This window comes from Myiozetetes cayanensis, unplaced genomic scaffold, assembly GCF_022539395.1.
Source record: "Myiozetetes cayanensis isolate MyiCay16 unplaced genomic scaffold, myiCay2020 scf6-25, whole genome shotgun sequence".
NCBI lineage: Eukaryota > Metazoa > Chordata > Aves > Passeriformes > Tyrannidae > Myiozetetes > Myiozetetes cayanensis.
The window spans coordinates 39,036,492-39,059,041 of record NW_026087853.1 but is presented as its reverse complement, the minus strand read 5'-3'; the positions used below and the strand labels follow the sequence as shown (position 1 = coordinate 39,059,041).

Sequence of the window (22,550 nt, the reverse complement as noted above, 5' to 3'; positions counted from 1 at the left end):
AGACAAAGAGTCTGCTGCGCTTACAACAGTATTTTCCAACTTACAGAAAGCATTTAGGCTAGTAGACATATTAACAAAGGAAACCCATGCATTTTCTTGGGAGTTTAAATATATTTTTCTTCCCAACTGGGATGCAACCAATGTTGGGTGTTTAAAGACAAAATATAAAGTTACGGTGTAAACACTAAAAAAAAAAAAACCCCTCTATCGTTAAAGGCAGCTGTGCAACCACACAGCCATATCTGAAACAATTTTCAAGTGCTCTTTCACAAGTCTTAAAAAGAGTCTTTTGTGTTCTTGTGAGGTAAGTAACCAGTATAGCCTCCTTTTACTTTATAGAAATATACTTCTACTAAATATTGACATAAAATAACTGAAAATACAGAGCTTACCAATTAAAAATATTCTCTCTCAGATCTTAAGTAATTTTTACTATTTCTACAGAAAAAAGGTGTTGTTCAAATTTTATATTATTGGCCATTGTGTCCATAGCAAAGGAAGGGCAGTAGATAAGTTTTAATAATCAGCCTTACTGCTGAAATATAATTATTTTCCATCATTACTGAGGATGACCTCAGTGGCTTGACACTTCAGGTAAAGGCAGCTTTGCTCAGTACAAATCATAAAGAATATCAAATAATTCACAGGAAATTTTTATGAATTCATGAAAGAGTTTTCAGATAGTACCCCCAGTCTTTAGAACAAAAACTTCGAAGCAAAGCAGGAACTGAAAAATTAACAGGTGTTATCACACAGAAATAATTATAAAATAATGCTATTTTAGGATACAGTCACAGAGACCTTCTTTCTTTGATTGTTATTGCTGAGAAATGTGCATTTTTGAGTTTACATCTGGTAGGGTTTTTTGAGTGTGACCATCATGGTGGCTTATTAATGCAGATACAGAAGAGACACAAATAGCAAAGACCAGGGTCAGGGCCATGTAGAGAGTTAAAAGCAGATGGACCAGTGATTCACGAGCCCAAGATAGGCAAGTGCAGACAAAAGATTAGCCTGCACAGTATTATTAGAGCCTACTGCAGGTGGTAAAACGCAGAAAACTTCAGACAGTGGCATTGCAGATATTTAGTATGTCATACTTGGTCTTTCATTATGCTACTAACCAACAATATTAATTCATTGTAATTGTTGTTTCATATCATAAAATAAATCTTGGAGCTGCTCTTAAAAGCATTTTTCTGCCATAAAGCATAATGAAGGAAAAAATCTGGCTATATATTTCATATGCATTTGATTGCCAAAATAAAGGCCGAGAGAGTGGGAGTTTTTAATAATCAGTCTAGACAATTATTCTATTCATATGGCAAAATTACATTTCAATCTCCTAGGAATTTTACATCAACAAATAAAAACTAAAAGAAAAATCTGTGATTCAATGGAAATAATGTGAAAATTTGTCCAAACACCATGCATCAAATGTTGGCCAGATACCACAAAATCCCTGATGACAGCTGTTCCCCAGGAGGAGAAGGAATGAAACGAACTCAGTAACAGCCACCTTGCAAACAACTTATGTCAACAAAGGAAACAACCATGACAACTAGAGCATTAATTTGCTCTTTTTTATTAACTCTGTATCAAGAAGTCTTTCCAACATTAAGATGAAGTTACTCTCAACAGCTCTCTTCCCTATAGCAACGACAAGAATACAATTATGTAATTCCCAATGCAGAAAATTCTGTTTTGGGCAACATTGTTTTCCAAACAGAATTGGTAGTGAAATACTTTACAAAAACATATGCAAGACTGGTACTCTACGAGGGAAAAATCTACACAGCCCCTAGGACATAGCCAACAAACAGTGATTAAGGCATCCAACAAGAAGCACTACCTTACTTATCCTCTTTCCTTGCAAAGCTATCTCATCATTTGATCGCTACCCACCTCTTTTATCTGCTTTCTCACATAAGGACAGCATGACAAACTGCTTTCAGTCCTTATAATTAACACTAGTCCTTCTAATCTAAATATTAGATAAAAATATGTATTAAAATTTCTAAGATATCTATTTATGTATATTCATATATATATAAAAATAAATAAATAAGTAATATCAGCTTCACTTGCAGTGTTCCATTCATGTAAGACAGCACTTTTTAAGACAGCACTGTCAACTAAAGGGCATTTGGCAACTTGTCTAATGCCTTTTAAAAAATTTAAAAACAAAAGAACAAAAAAAACCCAGCAATAACAAAAAAACCCCAAAACACTAAAAACCCATGATTCTCAGAGTGAATGAGAGCATTTGATTTGTTCATTCCAAACTTATGCTATGTTGTTTTCAGGAGAAGAGACCAGATGGACTGTGTGGAGGGAAGATGAGACCACTCCTTCCCTGGGGAGTTCCCGTGCATTGCACAGGCAAAGAGCACTCCAGAGACAGCAGTGCATCACATGCCAAAGGATGAGCACACAAGGAACTGGGAGTTTTCTGCAACTCACACAGCAAGATTGAAAGATTAAAGGAAAAGAAGCAAACAGCTTGACCTTAAAGGTGAAAGAGAAAACTTCCTTGGGACTAGAGGCAAGCAAGAAGACAAGATAATATTATTGCTTGAAGGTGATATTGTAAGTGCACCAAGAACACAGGCTGAATTTTGTAGAAACATTTTTGTATCTGTTTTCTCTTATGGAATTCCTTTGAATTTCCATATTGTAAATAGATGGTCTACATTTTAGTTTAATAAAATGTAGTTTCTGGCTGTTAGGTTTTAGCTTAAATAACTTTAGTTTTCTTTGAGGACCTCAACACACAGAAAGGTCTACATAGATGACTAATAAGACTCAAGAGACTCTAGGATACTCTGCTTTTGATAACCACTGTGTCAGTCAAAAGAAAACTTGTATTCAACACAAAAATTGTCAAATTAAAAAAAAAAAAAAGAGCAGATGCAATTGATTGCATCACATACAGACTTCATCCAGTACCACAGTGGTTTCACACTTCCACACTGGGATTTACCTCATAACTTCCAGAGGCCCACAAGGCACACTTTTATAATTCAATGCAAGGGAGCTATGCATTTCTAGAAGGGCTTTCACCTCACCCTTAGGTACAGAAAGATGTGAACATAAGGCTGTCAGAAATGCAGACTTGCAAATTGGGCTTAATGAGTTAATAGTCGTTGGTGTAGAAAGGAAAAGAATAAGGAAAAGGACTCATCCTGGGAGGCAGGGACATAAAAACCTTCTGGCATCAAACACACATTATTCAAGGTTTCTCTGTGATGATTGCCTCATACTGGCTTTAAACAGAGCAAAATGTGTACAAAAGTGATTTTGTTACCATGATAAACATCAGAAAGTCTGGCATTAGACTACTTGCTTCAGTTTTTGGCAGAGATAGTTTAAAAGGTACATAAGAATCAATGACCTGTAGTCCAAGAAACACAAACTTCTATAAAGAACAAATATTTCTAAGGTGAGATAACTGTTGAAACAAACTGTCGAAGGAAGTGGTAGATTCTCTGTCAGTTCACTGTTCAACTGAAGATCTCAAGTCTTTAGAAAAATTCTGCTTCAGCCAATCACTACTTTTATTTCAGTCAAACATATAAACTGCACTTGACTGAGAAATAATTGGATGAAATTTAATCACATCTTTTATATAAATAATAACTCTCAAGAATTGAATAGTACCTTCTCACTTTCAACTCAAACTGTGATAAACTGGATTTGGGGACTGTGAATATTAAATTACAAAACTTAATGGAGTATGTTATTTGCCCCCAATAATAATCATAAATAGAAATACATTCATATTATCTTTAAAATATGTTTTAAATAGTATTTCAATTATTTCTAAAGAATTGAAAATTCTTACCATATATTCCTTTTACTATAGTATTATTTTCAGAGGCTCATGTTTTATTACTGATGTTTACACATGCAGATCGCAGCTTTTTTTTTTTGGAATTGATACTTGTTTAAGGTAGTATATCTAGTCAATTCAACTATTTCCTTATAACTGTTTACTGATAAGACACAAGCTGTCACAGCAATCCTGTTGGCAGAGTTATAAACATAATGTGCTTACAGACAGATTTCACTGAATTTTACAGTTCCTGGATTAATTTTGTTCAGCATGAACAAAACTCAGACAGAATATTTTAATATAATACAAAAGGTACTCCAACAATGCGGAGGCCAAAAGACTGACAACAACTAAAAATATAAGTACCAATGCACCTTTGAACAACATAACGACAGTTTAATTACAGGTCAAAATCAACTAACAGACGTACCTTTCCTGATGACCCAAATCAGACAGAAATTCATCAATGCGTGTTTGCAGTTCACTTCCTTCTAGATTTTTCAATTTCTTCAGTTCACTCTGGAGGAAAAACCAAAGTTCCTTAGCCCCATTTTCAATCCTCCTCCTCAGTATTTCATGGTCTTTTCCAAGGCCTTCTATTTTAAAAAAATAATCAAAAAGGCATAAAAGCATCAGTAATTGTAGCTGAATTAGGTTAAAGGTTTACTTGTTAAGAAGCCAATACATTTGTGATATGAAATACCAAAACACCAAAATTTGTTTTAGAAGCAAAAGAAAACATTTTTACACACCAACTCCTGTCTGCTTCTTGTAATTTTCTATCTGTTCTTTGGCCTTTAGAAGTTGCTCCTCTAAAGCATGTACCTTTCCTGCAGCTGGTCCCTGATCAATGGGACCATCTGGTATCCTAGGATATAGAAAATAAAAAAGTCATATCACTTATAATTATTTGATAAATTATTTGCATTAACAATTCAACTCTCATTGTTACTCCATACTGCTTTACTGATAAACCTTGGTCATGTTTTCTTAAAACCAGAAGAAATTAAACACATTAAATAAAGATTTTAAAACCTCAATCCCATAGAAATAAAACAGTGCATAACACAGCTGCAGCATACAGATTCAACCTGATGCTAAACTGTGTTGTTTACAAGACTTCCACTCACTGACAAGAACAATCCCAGGCTCTGCTTGCGAAAATAGTATTTGTGGCAGCATTTGTTGAACCGACTGGCAAGCAAACACAGCCTAATGGACAGATGTACCTTCACAAGACTCAAGTTCTGACTACTTTTTATATTCACACATAAAGTACATTCTGCTCTTGAATGCTGGCCATACATTCTTAGAAGACCAGAGCTCTAGCACTTCAACTCCACTCTTAAGTCTTCCTACACATGCACACAAGATTATTTCAGTGTATTTTCTGTACTCAGAACAAGATCCAGCCTTCTTCAATGTACCATCATGATGATTTTTCATGACAACTCTAGTATTTGAAACTGTTGGTCACCTAAAACAACACCAAACAACAGCAATTGTAACATCCAGTTGTGAAACCTCTGGTATGTGAGCACAGGAAAAGTATGGAAATACATATTCTGAAATCTATGAGCCATAAATCAGCCCTGAGGGTATTACTGAGGTTTGTTTATCATCTAAACTTGAATCCATACATTAATAAACTGAAATTATAAATCAGTGCAAACTTCTATTTGCCTCACAAATTTAATGTAGGGAAAGTAAAAATCCTTTCCATTTCAAGAGAAATAACACTTCTGGTTAAAACTTATTCCAACTTTTATTAGTTATTATAAGAGCTGACCCTAAAAAGGAAAAGAGGAAGCAGATGTGCAATGAAAAGTCTTGGGAACTGCAAAAATACAGAATTCTTGCAGAAGATGAAGATGATTCTTCATTTGTAAAGGAATATGGTCATAAAAAGAAACAGATATTCCCTCTACCCACAAACACACAGTTTCAAGGCACCATACAGGAAGACCCCTTGACAGGCAAAAGATGCCTTTAGCATAGAGAAAACAGTGGTTTGAGGGAGCATCTTCACTGTAAAAAAGAAATGACAGCATTTTAAATATCCAACTGAGGTGGATATTTAAGATTTTATAATATTAATTTTAAATTTTAAGACTTTAAATATTAAGATGATACTTAACTTTAAGGTCTCTCAGATCTAGATAACTAAATATCAATAAAATTTCAGGAATTGATGAAAAGTTCCTTCCACTGGAAGGCGGTGGGAGAGGTGGAAGAGTAAACTACGTAGCCTGACAGAGGTTTAGTAAAAAATTCTGTTAAAGTTGTTAAAGCTTCCTATTGAAAGCAGATCTGTGTTTTAAAGTTATGTCTTGTATTTCTGCAACCAGGTTTTGGTAGTGGGGAGGCGACAGAGGTGAGTTCTGTGAGAAGCTGCCAGAAGCTTCCTCCATGTCTGGTAGAGCCAATGCCAGTCGGCTCCAGGATGGACCCACCACTGGCCAAGGCCAAGCCAATCAGGAAAGATAGTAATGCCTCTGTGATAACAAAGGAAAAAAGGAGAAAAAAGTTATTGGATGGATGAAAATTGCAGCCAGAGAAGAGCAGAGTGAGAACACGTGAACAGCAATGCACGCACCAAGGTCAGTGCAGAAGCAGGGGCAGGAGGTGCTCCAGGTGCCAAAGCTGAGGTTCCCCTGCAGCCCGTGGCACAGCCCATGGTGAGGCAACTGTGCCCCTGCAGCCCATGGAGGGCCACGGGGATGAAGAGATCCATCTACAGCCCATGGAGGAAACCCGTGTTGGATCAGGCGGGTGCCTGAAGGAGGCTGCGACGCTTGGGAGGCCCGTGTTGGAGCAGGGTCCTGGCAGGGACCTGCTGATCCATGGAGACAAGAGCCCACACTGGAACAAGTTTTCCTGGTAGGACCTGTGGCCATATGGGGGACTCCCATGCTGGAGCAGCCTGTGCCTGAAGGACTGCACCCTGTGGAAAAGTGACTCACAGTGCAGCAGTTTGGGAAGAACTGTTGTCCATGGGATGGACTCACGCCGGAGATGTTCATGAAGGACTGTCTGCCATGGGAGGGACCCCACAGGAGCAGGGGAAGGATTCCTCTTCCTGAGCAGCAGCACAAACAACAACTGACCAGAACCCTCTTCCCCGTCTCCCTGAACCACTGCAGGGGAGGAAGTAGAGCTTGGAAGGAAGGAAGGATGGAGGGAAGGTGTTTTTAAGATTTATTTTACTTCTCATTCTCCTTCTCTGATTCTGTTAGTAATAAATTTATTTAATATCCCCACTTTGAGTCTGTTTTGCCCATAATGGTGATTGGTGAGTGATCTCTCACCATCCTTATCTACTCATGAATCCCTCACTATGTTTTCTCTCCTCTGTCCAATTGCAGAGGGGAGTGAGAAAGTGGTTTTAGTGAGTACCTGGCATCCAGCCAGGATCAACCCACTAAAAATAAATAAAATGCAACTATCATTAACTGCTTATATATCTGCTTTTTTATGCACTAAGAGAGCAAGCCTGTAAAAACTGAGTAAAATATTCTAATCTTAAACAGGTGCACTCCCTAAATATACTCTATCAACAATTCATTTGTGAATTTCTTTCTACAGCAAATTTACAGTATACAAACAAACCTTTAAAAAGTATATTGAAAGACATTTAAGTTCTTACACTAGTTTAAAAGCACCAGATTGAAACGTTTCTGCTGACTTGGTTCCACAATTTGCATTGTAACAGAACAACTAACTGCAAAATTACCAGAAAAAAATGGAATGGCTTATCTTGTACAAGTCACATACCCTAAAGGTAGAATCTGGGAAGAACAATAGGGTAAGAGGATACAAAATCATTACCATAAGAAGTCTTAAGACAGCACACACATCCTCTTAACATAAGGAAAGTCTGTTCAAGTAGTAATTACAGAATCCTACAGAAGGATAGTTGCAGATGATATGAAAGAAGCACAATAATTCTGCTCATTTGATATAATTAGGATCTTAGAAAAGTACATTCCATTTAACAATCAACTTGCTTTGGCATACTTCAATAAAAATGTTTATTACACTTAGGCTGTAGATAAAAGGAGTAAGGATGGGGGGACATTCTCCAAGCTACTTGTTTGGACTTTCAAAAATTACATTGTTTTAGGATAAAACTAAGAGATCTTACGCTTTTTGCAGTTTTGTCTCTACATCTGTTACCTCATCAGACTCGGAATTGCTGTCTTCCTCACTTTCATCCAGTCTCAAAATTAAGGAAAAGATTCTTTTCTGCAACCAGCACAGCTTGCCTGTTTTGCCCTCTACAAGTACTTCAACTGAGTTGGAGATACGACAACATTTGAAGGAAAAGCATTTGAATTAAAATCCTTATCTATTCTCCTGGCATCATCAATGCAGATAACTTTTAGTGCAGAATATCCTAGGAATTATGTGTACTTATATTGATAAAAATTCCTCTTGAAAACCAGGAATTCTTACCAGAATAATTACTGACAACTGATTTGCTCCTTAGAATATAAGAAGTCAGTTTAAAGTAAGTTCATCTAAACTGTGATGATCCTAATCAGCAATAAAAAACATGTCAGTAAGCATCTAGCACAGAATATCCTTCACTTATTGCTATGACAACATTGTAAATTCAGTTATAAACAGAAAATAAACACAATTATAATCCACTTAAATGAGCAATCAAGTTAATACACCAAGTAGTGGGTTTATTTGAATTCTCAATACTTACAAGGTGTGGTGATGCATGCTGTTTCCTGCCATTTCATAGTAAATACAAATTATCTTTTCCATAATCAACTCATCAAATGAAGACATTACTGTACAATTTTAAACATTAAAGATTATGTTGTACAAAAACCCTGTTTCTGCTTTGTCCCTTCTTTAGTAATCCAGCTACACTTTAAGACATGAAAAATAATTCTGTGTACATCATCCATATCACTAAGGCCACTTTCTCTTCACCTTCAGGTAACATAGAGGGGCAATGACAAAGTTGTGATGTCTAGTCTGGATCTCTGAAGGCAAAAAGAACCCCTTAAAGATTAATCACAGTGACATTCAATTTAGCTAGAACTGCCATACTGTGTAAAATAATTGTAAAAATAATTTAAAAGAAAACATAAATTATAAAAACCATTTTAACCTTTTTCTGTTTTCAAGATATTTAAAAGGTTACCCTAATTTATCAGCAAAAGGAAAAACATAAGATTTCACAAATTCACACTCAACTATTTTCTCCTTCTTTCATTTATATCCGAGATGTTTGTATGAAGCTAGAAAGCTTATAACTAACTAAAGCCATGTTATGATTGCCTTTTCTTCTTTCACTTTTTTCTTTCCCAAGATGAAAATTATGTTCAATTATTAATGACCACTGACACAAACAAAAAGAATACAGGTTGTCACTTAACCCTACATTAAAACCTCCTCATTAAATAAAACTGAAAGAAAACACCCAATGTTATCTGCAAATAAAAAGCAAGAAGCATCCATTATCAATTTAAATCAGCACAGTCCTAATTAGTGCCAATTTATATCCATTGAAGATGTGTCCCTTCCCTTAATTCAGAATTGTACAGAAACAGTAAAAAGAGCAGACATGCACACCATATAGTTCAACTATCTTCATCTATCACACACCAGCCATTGCAATACCCTCAGCTTCAAACATGAGATACTTCAAATACATGTAATAGGAAACCGGACTTTAAAAGAATATTTAAGTTTTTATTAACCCAAAGCTATTCTTCCATACAAAACCCTTTCAATGTTTTCTACAGGCTTACCAGGCCAGCAACTGCCCAAAATTAAGTACTTTATTAATAGAGTTGCTAATGATCAATTGATCTGGAGTTTGGATTCTATACCAGCCCCAGCACTCACTACTTTAAAGTAACTATAGTGCCCTTTCAAAATTAAACTCTGACCTCCTCTTTCTCTTCTTTCTCAAGATACACTCAGAACTATGAGAACAATGTCTAGAGATACCTGTGTTTGGTTTTACTTGTTTGATTACATTTTGCCCTTTTCCACTCTTGTTCTGCTTTATAACACATGGTCCTATTCAGATTAAGAAATGGGTTATGAGATTTATTAAAAGAATTGCAGCTTCTACAAAACACAGTATTTAATAGACTCTAGAAAGCAAATATAGTCTGAATGAGATGTATTGGTGATATGTACACAATGTGAATACATTTAACGAGATTCTCTATTTCCCTGAAGAGAATTCTGAAATTACTGGTTCCTATACTGCCAGGCTCATCTTCCACAAATATAACGTAAAATATAAACATTTGACCACCACCCAGCAATACATAAAGGAAGTCCAGGACAGAGATGAAGTTTCAGAGAGGCATGAAGGCATATACAGTTTCACAGTTTCCATCTAAGAAAATGCAACATTACAAAAAAGCTGTCATTTTAAGCCCTCCTCCTCCAAAAAGCTTTATATTAACTATATGCAACAGATACAGTCTTTAGCATTCATAATGTAATCCTAATAGTAAATAAAAATTTTAGGTAAACTACATTACAGGCTGTGTTACAGGCAAACAATGAAAAAACTTAATGTATTACTTAATGTACTACTTAATGTATTACTATCTATGGAGTTTCTCTTAAATAACTACAAAAATTGTAGTAAAGATTTCCCTTTTTGCTGCGAGACCTACTACATCTGTAATAAGTGATCTTGAAGGGGATCGTCCAGTTCTACTGGATATAAAATAGTAAACCAACAATCTCTAAAAACCTCAATTTTATTACTATTTGCACTAATGGAATCAAGACTGCTTCTAAAATCAACCCAGATTTGCTCACAATATTGTTTATGATCTTACAAGGACTATGGTAACCTCCAAATCTCATTATACCCCAATATTCATGCATATAATTTCAGAAACTCAGACAATAAAAAAGATCAGGAATTCCATTTATCTTCTGTATCACTAATATATATCTGTGCCTCTTTATAGCCCACAAGTAAGGTTTTTACAAAGCATCACATCAACAAAAGAAAAACTACAGTGCCTTCTCATGTAAGGCTTTTTAAATGCACAATAAAAACTAAGTAGTGCCTGAAGTCATTTCCAGTAATCAGGAGTGCACCACAAAAGTGTACTCAGTTCCTAAAGGATTTTTTTTTATATTTCAGGCAATTTTCAATAAAATGTGAGTGTTCCAACTTGCACTATTGCAAAGGTACATACTAGAAAATAAGTATCTCAAAATATGCTCCCCAAAAATCCCTTCCAAAGATATGAACTATTCTTAGCCAATACTGGTAATAAATTGGAAATAATTTTTAAAAAATCATGAAATCAAGGGAACGTGACATATTTTGTGAAATCAAGTGAAAAAATGGTTGGGGTGGGAGGGAAACACAAACCAAAATAACCCAAAAAAATACCTCGCTCTGTCCTAAAATTCTATTCCTCATGCATTCTGTGTGAAAAGAAGAAACCAGGGGAATAATTACAAAATCAGACATGATTTAAGTATCACAGAGCAAAAAAGGGCTAAATAATATTTTATAAAGCTTTCTTGCATATATGAAGTTTTTAAACTTTTGAATATTTGGTTTTGCATGCACATAAGGTGTGTTTCATAAGGCACATTTTTGGTTTTCTTTTTTTGCTGTTGTTGTCTTTGGGGAGCTGCTACATAAATTGGCAGCAAAAGAGGATTCAAATCTCAGGGCGGAAAGATCACTTCTTGTCGATGTATGTTGGCATTCATAGATGGCTGAATGAAAACAAGCACAGCCTTATTTTCAGCTCCTGTTTTCAACCATCCCAGAGGACTGACACTTTTATCAGAAGGACGTCAGAGAAGTAATAGGAACCCATTATAATGGGAAACTCCAGGTAATTGAAATGTATTGTATTTACATGCACTTTACCATTTAAATACCATCCCAATGTAATTAAAGATGAAATAGCAATTTTCTCTAACTTCAAAATGGAAATGAAAAACAACTTATACATTTATTAAACTACTAATTCTTGTAACCATACCCGCCTTCTATCCCTTCCTCCCTGCCCTAACTAGCTATTATTAATGGCACAGATAGATACTATGATAGTTTTCTGCCATTCACAAAACTTCTTTTCCCACCAAGATAAATTCTGTTAACTTGGAGCTTTTTATCATCCAAAAGTTTTATCTAATAGTGTCAAAATACTTTAACTAGTGCAGTTACTCAGATGTTTGCTTATTATTACAGTTTTACAGGTAGGCACTCTCATCTTGTTTAAACTCCTCCACAAGTAACATTAAGTTAGATTCTTAATTGAAATACACTTAATTTCATGCACCAGCATGTTGGATACCATAATATATTGTATATTTTAACCACAAGAGTGGTTATTTTGTTCTCTAGATGTAAGTGCTTTTATGTTCTCTAGATGTAAAATCTTAGTGGAGCAGGGCAGCAAAACCACGTTTTTACCTCAGTATAACAAAATCCAACTTTGAAAGAGGGTTTACCTTTATGAGCCACATCGGTGTAGAGACTTGTCTTAACTACTCAGAGTTCACAGCCAGTGTCAGCAAATCAGTTTTCAGTACAAAACCAAAATTCTGACAATTAAATCACATTCAAGTAATAGTTCCAGTCTTTCTGTCTCTGATCAGTAAAGCCTAAACCAAATTATGTCTTCACTTTAAGACATAAACCAGTGCAAAAGTAATCTTTTCTGTCTAATTCAGTTTCTGAAGTTAATAGGTGTTTTGTTTCTATAATGCATACTATAGGAGCAGTGACCTTTTCCAGGACACAGATACTGAATCCATGGACTGTTGGTTTAATGGCCCATTTTCAATAGACTTACTGCTATAAAACTATAAATCGGACAAATTTAAAGCTAACAGCTATTTTCAACACAACTTGTTCTATCTGGCAAACCAAGAAATGAGACAATGAAATTCTGTATCACATTTATGATTTAACACTTTAATAATGGAGGTTGACCAGAATATTTCTCAAACCTATTCATGACATTTCTATGAAAACAAAATCATGAATTTGGCACAATAAAAATAATGAATTTGGCTCTATATTGTCATAGATCAATTCCCTCAAAGTCTACTACTTCATCAGTCTTTGATTACTTTTAGCAAAAAAATATGCCTGATTGTCTTCCAGTCTTAAACTGCCTCATTCCTGGAGAGCACTAACTACTGAAGCTGGAAATGTGTGGCTGTTCAAACTGGTATTTAAATTCATTTAGGCTTCCTCATGCAAGAATTTCAGTTTATCCTGAGGTTACATACAATCACTTTGAGCAAAGGTCTCAAATATTTTTAACAACATATTCACAAAAAGAAGCTGAACAAAGTCCTGTTAACACAGTTTTGGATCACCTAAACTAATTCTAGAAACTTGAAGCAACTAAATGAAGCATAGAGAAGGAATGCTGAAATGTTCTATTCTAACAGGGTTAGATTAGAAATAAACTAATGTTTTTATTTTTAGAAATCATTATCAACAGTATAACCTATTACATAAAACTTGCCTACCAAAAATGTAACATTTATCTGAATATAGATAAAGTCAGTGAAATACAGGAAGGTATCTAGAAAAATCAGCCCTGTCTAAAGTATACTTTAGTCTCTACTTAGCATCTCCTGTCTCTACTGTGCCCTTCTTAAGAGGAAAGAGCACCCTGTCATCAGTAAAATCATGTACTCTCTTCTAGTCACCGTGTAATTTGAACAGGCTATATTTCAATGACTGTGCAATACAACACATTATCATTTATTCAAGTCAGACAAACATGGGGGGCTGAAAGCACGGAGGGTAATAATCTTTACATTCAAAGCCAAATACTACCCCTCTGAGGCAAGAAACCCTAAGGTTCACAATTACTGTCTAATATTTAAGTAAGCTAAAGATACTGTATTTATTCAAATATAGGATCTTGCTGAAGTTTCATCATATCCAGCATACTTTACATTACACCATTTTGTCAACAAAAATATATTACAGGCTTTGCCAGTGCTGTTGTTATCATTTATTAATAAATTGATCATAGAAAACTACAACCCACTCAGCCATTCATGGCCACATTACTCAAGGTGAAGATTATCTGTGCTTACTGTAGAGAGCACTTGGGTCAGCAGCGTTTCTCCACCTCTGAGAAGGAGCACATGAATGCTGAGGTATTTCTGCAGTGCTGACATGCTCAAAACTAAGACATTTTCCTAAGCTAAGAAGCCTCATCAGCACGCAGTCATATCTACAGCTCACTCCAGAAACCAGGAATAGAGTGCAATGAGAAGATATTTCAGTAAGGCAGGGAAGCCTGTCCAGCCTGTCAGATCAAATAGCTCTGGCTATTCATGAAAGTGAGAATGCACCAGAAGAAACATCAGGACAGGGTTAAGAGGAAAGGCATTCAATTCACTGCTGCAGTCCATATGTGTGATTTCATTAAACAAACAGCAGAAGTAAACTGACTTAGAGATAAGGTAACAAGAACAGGACTAGAACCCTACAACACCCTAGTAAAGAAAACACATTTGTCCAATTCTGTAATTTTCCCTATGAAATATTAAGCAAAATATCAAGGCAGAAGATCCAAAATGTCATGTGCTTCTAGAGAGTATTAAAAGGCAAGTCCAAAATCAGTCTCTCCCTGCCAAGCAAGAAGCAACCAAGGAACATGATGAAGACTCAACTTTCAGTGCCCCTTGCTCTTTATGTACCACACAGATGATCCTGGCCACACCAGTGCTGCACACATGTCCTGTTGTTTGTGATTACGTAGTTGTAAAAGAGAAAGAAGTGAATCCAGCTCATTTATAGATTTTAAAAATAAACATCACCCTCCCATTCTGAAAAATCTTGTACTGAGCTTTACTCTTCTCTACCTTCCTACCTTCTCTACCTGCTCTCGTCCCCATGATCCACCAGGACTTTTAGGTTGCACGTGGTGATGTCCACATACTTAGGTCCAATCTCCCTAAGCAGCTTTCCCTTTCAAGTTCTTAGGAAAGGAGATACCATAAGCCTACGTTAAAAGCTGTCTGTCTGAAAAGGTGAAAGAAAATTGTAAATTGTAAATGTACCCTCTACAATCTAATACATAACTATAAAAAGTGAGATGATCCTACTACTTTACAAGTATTTCTACAAGTTTAGCAGCAAGGTAAGGACGAAAACTTAGATAAAAAAATTCATATAATGTAGCAATCTATAGCAGCTCATCTTCAGCACATCACCATTTATCTCCAAAAAGCTGTACAAATGTTTTCAGTGTTTTTAAAACGAGCTCTTGCAGATACTGCATGCAGAGTGTAAAGAACTAGCTGTTCTAAGTTGTACAAATATCATAATAATTGCATGTGTTTGAAGTTGGCATTGTAGGTGAATCAGCTACAGAACCTGTGATTGCGACAGTAACACTTGCACACCATTAAATAATGACTGTTAAATAATAATTACATTAGAGAAGAACTAAAGGCACATTATTTGTTTAAAGGCTTTACAATATATTTTCATCTACTATAGCACAGACTAAAACACTCATATATACTTTTAAATGTTAAATTTAATTTTACAAAAAAATCCCACAAACAACCCTTACATTTTAATTTTTCATATTTCATTTTAAACCGTTTTCTGAACAGTTTTAATTTTTTTTTTTTTTTTTACAGTTTTAGATCCTACCTGAGAGATTCTGCCATCCGCCTTAAGTCTTCATTTTGCTGCTTTAACCGTTCAAGTTTAGCGAGGATCTTGGATAACTCCCGACTAGAGTGATCTGGGTGCTCACTGTCTCGTACCAGGTGTCCACCAATATAAAAGAGTAAAGTTCCCCAAGCAAAGAGGATGAGCATAATCCAACGCCAGGAACCAGTCCATGGCCGCATTTTCAGAAGTTCAATTCACTCCAGAACTGCTTCTGCTCACAAAATAACAAACATTTTAAGTCCTTAGCTTGTACAAAGGTGGACAATTTCAGTTCCTCTGCTTCACCACATTGTACCAGAGAAAAATTATTTTCAGTGTTTATCTTACTGCAACTCCTTAAAGAAGATTCTTAAAAGGTTGTACATAGAAAGCATTAATATTGCATCATTCTTCATTTATATTCTGTGGGAAAAAAATAAAAAAAATCTGAAATTATAATTCTGATATGTAAAAATATATTGCCTTGCAATTAAGCTAAATGTACTGTCATTGACATTCAGGAATAATAATAGAAAATGTTACTACTTTCTGTCACAGAGACAAAGAAAAAAGCTTTTAACTTTCCACAGAACAGTATGCTGAGTTCACGAATGACAGAGAATATGCAATTAATCCTGGGTTTCAAACGGCCAGAAGAAATGTTGCTTTTTATAGGAGAAATATTTACTAATTCATGTGTCATTTCATACATTAAAATAGTTCAAAAATCATTCCGTGGCAAAGTTGACAGTCTCCTTTACTATTAACAAATAGCTTTTATTTAATAACAAATATATATGCACTTTTTTCACTTTTATTTACTTTCTTCTCCATTTTTATCATGACTCCCACTTTGTAACAAAGGAGTTATAGCCATTGTAACATATTCTGCTATTTGCAAGTATTTGAAAATCACGCATGGCTTTAGAAACCTAGGTTTTAGAAACATTTCTCTGCTGTTTTAAAACTATCAAACCCATTTTGATGTTATTATTAAACTATAAAAATGCAAAAAAATGCTCAAAAGGTATTATCTTCTCTCATATAAAAACACTCCAGCATTTTAAAAAAATGAAAAATCACCTCAACTCATTTTCTACTTAGCAAAACATCATTTAATGTGTGTAAGAATCTCATTTTATCTAGAACAGATTTTAACTGACAGCATGCCCAAAATCTTCTTAAGTACTTCTTCCCTCACTTCCTCTTTCTCAGCAATGTAAAATTCCTACCTTTTTTAAAAGGTACATATATATATGCCATTCATATTCAATTTGCAAAATAACCCATATTTTGAAGTCTCAGATCTGTAAATCCACACTATTTCCTCTGGGACACTATCCACACCTACCTTCTCTCAAATTATTCCTTCCCATTTAATCTTTCTTTACCCTTGGCTTCTTTTTAATTTCATTTAGTTATCCTGTTCCAACTCATTTCGAGTTTAGAGAAAAGTCTTCCCAAATTGCAGTAACTGCCAAACTGACCCACTTATGGAGATATGCCTGGAGCATGCACGCCCAGATACAATAACTCTAATATAGTACTGAAAATGCCCAAAAAATTTCTCTAGTTATCTTCCAGAAGGGGGGTTGTTTCTATATGTTTGAAAGAGGCAAAAAAAAATTCACTTATGACTAATAAGGTGGTACACAAGACCAACTATTTGAAAATTGAAAGTTGAAAATGAAATGGAAAATATTTGTAGTACCTCTCAGGCTTTTCCATCTAATGTATCTGTGACAAGGGGGTTGATAAGCAGATCAGTTTTCTTTGAAAGTAATACCAGAAGCCCATTCTAGGAGCATGTAATTTTCTAAAGATCTCTAAGAAAGCTGTACATAGCTTTTGCTTTAGCTTGGCAAAAGCATGGGACTGCCTTCAGGAAGATAGTGGTTTCTCCAACAATCTTCACGGATCATTGCATAAGTAAATAGAACCCACAATATGTGTAACAGAATAAGCCATTCCCAACCCACAGAGGATTGTGGCTATAAGCAAAGCAAGCCTAGTTACTTGGCAGAATGATAAATATAAAACCCTGATGGACTGGCATTTCAGGTTGAATGGGAAAGTGCATTCTTACACCTATACTAACAATCACCCAGAAAATATTTGACTGTGGTTGCAACATGGTAAGTGAAATCGCAAAGTCTGTGACCGCAGAGAAAAGAAAAAAATAAAAGGAGATTTTAAATATTCCTCTATTGATTGGGTAAATATTGTACTGGGAATTGTGATAGAGACTAAACAGATGCTACAGACACGGTAAAGTTACTGCTTAAGAGAAAAGTTACTGTAAAAAACTCTTGACTTAATCATAAGCAGTTTGCAGAACTTTGATCAGAAAGTTTCTGCTGGAGAATCACTTTATAACAGTCTGCATAATATACTCAGATACAACTGCCTCCTAGGAGAAACAAAGTAAAAAAAATTGCACTACAGCTGTGATTAAATTTAAGAAAGGGAACTGTTTTAAAAGAGAAATAGACTTCACACCGTGGGAAAGATACCATGTTTTTAATTAAAACACAAAGTAAAGGTGACTGTTATAATTAATAAAGAAAGTAGTATCCTAATAAAAAGTTATAAGCACGGTCAAGTGATTAGGTAGATATGACTAAATTCTGGTATATAAACCAGAACTTAAAAAAATAAATAATTAATTAAATAAAAATGAATACTAAACCTTTTATCCAAAGCAGATAGCTTACTAGAGACTCCAGGGTCCACAAAATGATGAGAGTATGTAAGAACTGTTTACAGAGTACTTTACAAGAAAAATATTTACTTTCTCTTTTTTTTAATCTGTTTTTTATAAAACATGAGCTTAAGTAGGCTCACAAATCAGGTACCTTCTTTATCAGAGGAAGTGTTGGTCTGTCTCAAACAGCAGTGCTAGTAGATCATACTGTCAAACAAATCCACAAAATTAACATAACTTATCAGGAAGAGATGGTATTCTTCCAATAGTTCTAAAAAAGTTAAAGAATGCAGTAGTTTAATTATTAACAGTAGTGTGTAATATCTTACTTATAATCACCATGCAGTAAAGCAATGGAAAATTAAAACACTAAACTAAATTATTTGTAAGGGCTACAGGAGGAATCTCTGCAGCTACAGATCTCTGCGGGGCAGAAAAAAATTATATTCTTGTCAGGCAAACTGGCAGAAATTAGTATAAGGTGAAACAAATCTGCAGACATTAGGATGAATGTAACCAAAATAAAAAAGTACTAACATGGCTTTTAAAAAGAAATTGTGCCTCATAACTTTAATAAAGTTCTTTTGAAGGCGTAAACAAACACATTGGCAAGAGGGAAGCAGTACTAATTGTTGATCTAGTCAACACAGATTTTTCAAATGAGATTCAACAAGGTCCCCAAAATGTTTCAAAAAACCTAAGCTGCATGGAAGAAGAAACTTCATCATGAGTCATCACCTCATTAAAAGAGAAGAAACGTGCCGTAAGATTAGGTTGAAGTGGAAAGACTGATCTGGGACCTCTCTGGACCCATGGTAAAGTTCATACAGTTTGATATATTCATAAATGATGTGGAAAGGAAGGTGAAACAAGAGGTAAAAAAGTCTGATAGCAATGATCATAAGGTAATCAAGATGTAATTTAATGAAGAAAATATGAAAAATCAGAAAAAATCAATTAATCAGTGTGTAGAGTTGTGTAGAGATGACCTTCAAAGGCTATCAGCAATGGACTTAGCTGTGACTGGTAGTTCTATAAAATACTAACTCATCATTGGGCTAAATGCAACCAAGTCTTCACAGGTTTTATCTGATTTCTATCAATCTCTGCTGATGTCACTGATCTTTTTATAAGTTAGGTTAAGGTTAAATATAAAATAAAGATGCCAAACTAGTTGAATAAATAGGAAAAACATTTTGAACTAACGTTAAACAGTCAGCCTGTATTTCAAATGTGGTGTATCTAATTATAGATGAGTTTTAACAACTCTCAACAACTGACTTAGTACTGTAATGTGGCTTTCACATTATTTCTTCTATTTCATACTGTTCTGGGAATGCAAAATGACAAAGTATTTGACATTCCAGGGATGGGGCATCCAGTATTCCTGGATGCCCCATCCCCAGAAGAGTTCACAACCAGGTTGGATGGGACTTTGAGCAGCCTGATCTAGTGAGTGGCAACCCTGCCAACGGCAAGAGGGTTGGAACAAAATGATCTTTAAGGTCCCTTCCAGCCCAAACCATTCTATGATTCTGCCATTCATTATTTCAGTCCATAAATCAAATTATAATATACAAAAGACTAGCAGAAATAAAAGTTGAAATAGGGGAACAAAAAGGAAAAATTATCACATTTTTAAAACTCTTCAATTTATAGCTTGTGTCAGATTTCTGAAAGATCTCCACATGCAGACATATACCACAGAAATCTGCCTGACAGAAAGTCAAGATGTTATGTCAATATTTATACTTCCTTAATTTTCTACAGCTGTTTATGAGTTTCCATACTGTAAACTAAGCTCAGGACTGCCAAGACTGAACACGAGCCTCAAGTTAGAAAAATTCGTAGTGACAGCCAACAAATGCAGTAATTCAAACCTGACATGAATCATACCCAACATGGTCATGAACATAATCTGACACTGAGCATCTAAATAAAAACCCATCAAACCTAAAAGATGTAGGAGAGCAATACCAAGCAATATATCTTATTAAGCTGGAGACAGGAAAATATTTAAATAGCTATGATTACTGTAATTATAAATTTATGTTATTATATAGTGAAGAATCCTTATTGTAAGAATACTATGTTACTTTTATTTTACCAGAGGAAGCCATGTATTTTAATTTACTAGTTATCCCCTGAGATTTACCATGATTTCTTGTCTTGCATTTGATTGGATTTACCCATACCCTTGCATTTTCCAGTGCATAAGCATGTCAAAACATAGTATATTGGCAATTAGCTAATTTACATTTTCTTCCCCGCAATTTTAGATTAGTTTCCCTTCTAGGGGATCGTGAGAATAGCTGACTACATTTGTATAATGTCACTTTTGAAAATAATGTAATAAAGTATCTCCTTTATCTCTTTCAAAGGGCTTACACTGAATATACAGAGTGAAAAAGCATCTATTCCTCTCTTCTCCCCAACAGTTCCAGAGCAATCTTTCGTGCTAATTTTCTTTTAAAATTCATCACTACACCCAGTTAAGAGGGTTTCGATCTGATCTCCCAGGAAAATCATCTCCAGCCCAGCTACCAGCCACAAAAATCCCAGTCACAGAACTGATGGAGGTGATAGGCATGGATGGAAAGACAAAGCTCAGGAGCAGAAGCAGCTTACATCAGTGTAGTGGCAATAGCAGCCTTAATGCCAGTATCTGTGTGAGCCTGGAGATGTCACAGTGAAACTGGTAACCTTTGGGGAGTCTTGAATGCATGGTTGGAAAGGCACAGCTTTTAGCTGTCATGAAATAAAGCAGTTTGGTCTTACAGAAACAGTGAAATATCTTTCACATGTAAATGCAGAGGGTCTTCTGGTTCCATAGAGAGAAGATGAAGAGACTACAGACATCTATAAAATTTTCTCAGCATGATGAGAAACACATAATACATTGGTGGCAAATAAAATGAATAAATTTTGTATTTAAATGTGGGAGTTTTATAACACTGCTTTTAAAATGGTTTGTTCATTCAAAATCCTGTTTCGTCTACTAATGACATCAATCCAGTCTCAGGAAAAAGTTCTGTAGAATGAAAACAAAGTAACGTTATAGGAAATGCTAAGTTGAAACCAAAGTATCACATACGGTAATCTATTTTTCAGGGGTTTTTTTATCTTGTAGCTCTATTATAAAAAAGCTCTATTATAAAAAGTCAATGCAAAATAGGCAGCATTATCTAATGAAACAAAATAGTTCTGATAAGTATTGGTTATTATAAATCATTAGGAATACATAATGTTCTATGCATCAGTCGAATGGAAAAAATATTGTCAGAAAAGAATTCAAATTAAAATTTATTGATTGCCAAATACATAGCCCAGTAAATGTGGTTAGTGTCACAAATTTATTTAGACTCTATTAAGAGAAGACAGAATATTTACATAAAAATAAGGGTCTGCTTCAAGTGTTAATCAGTAAATCAAATTGTGCATACTATACACATAAGCCAGAATTGATTGTAAGAACATGAAAATACTTTGTTACCAAATTCAGGGAAAATTTGGTTAAAATACATTGCTTCAATGCAATAGAATGCAGTGTTTACAAAATGACTAAAGGAAACCATAAAGAGAACATTAACTTCATTAAAATTATGACTAAAAAAAAAAACAGACTGAAGCGTAGCATCTTAATGAGAAATAATGTGCATCCATGTTTTGACATAGAATAAATGATTTATCAATAAAAAATAAATACATGCTACCTTTCCACATCTTTTTTCCATAAAGCCTTCTAGTTATTTTAAAGCTTTAAAAGGTAATTATGAATTAGAAACTTGAATAGCCCAATACATAATTTCAAACAGAAGGACATATTCCATGACTTACTATTCCCAATGTGCTTTCAGTAACAAATTCAGTGATGCAGTGGAGATTTTCTCCTTTTGTATGCTTTTTCTGTCTCCTTGCTCTTCAGAATTATGGGCCCAGAATAGCAGTATGATTTTTCTCAGTAATGTACAGTTTCAAGTTATTTTAGATTAAATTCAAAGTGAACTAAGCAAGTCTACTTTTGGCTCAAATACCTACTGACCTAAATTCACTCGAAAAAGAATACCTTATGTAAGTTAAAAAGAAAAAAAAATTACTATTAAGTAAAAAGAAAAAAAATTACTATTAAGTAATACACATCATTATGGCTAACATATACAGCTCTATATTTAATGGTATGTTCATCATCTACAATTGTGTGATATATGAAAAATGAAATTCACTCCACTTAAGAGCTATTACAATGATTTATCACTAAATTTGAAACATTCAAAAAGTATGTTACACTGTACATACAACTTAGATGGAACCTTCCCAATATTGTTAGTTTCACTTAAAATTAAATTTAA

The 22,550-nt window shown here is 34.7% G+C and overlaps 1 protein-coding gene across 5 annotated transcripts in view; it reads right to left on the bottom strand.

Annotated features, from left to right (window-relative positions):
• Nucleotides 1-22,550, bottom strand: part of FUT8 (fucosyltransferase 8) — a 111,097-nt gene that overhangs the window by 39,988 nt on the left and 48,559 nt on the right. For 2 of the 5 annotated variants that reach the window (XM_050336387.1, XM_050336388.1), the window contains exons 4-6: nt 15,495-15,920; nt 4,588-4,703; nt 4,266-4,431 (exon numbers count right to left, since the gene is read on the bottom strand). In XM_050336387.1, the coding sequence (XP_050192344.1) occupies nt 4,266-4,431; nt 4,588-4,703; nt 15,495-15,697 (485 nt within the window). In that variant the 5' untranslated portion in view covers nt 15,698-15,920. Of the gene's footprint in view, nt 1-4,265; nt 4,432-4,587; nt 4,704-15,494; nt 15,921-18,352; nt 18,473-22,550 lie in introns of all 5 variants that reach the window. The other 3 variants (XM_050336389.1, XM_050336390.1, XM_050336392.1) reach the window with 3 other exon arrangements.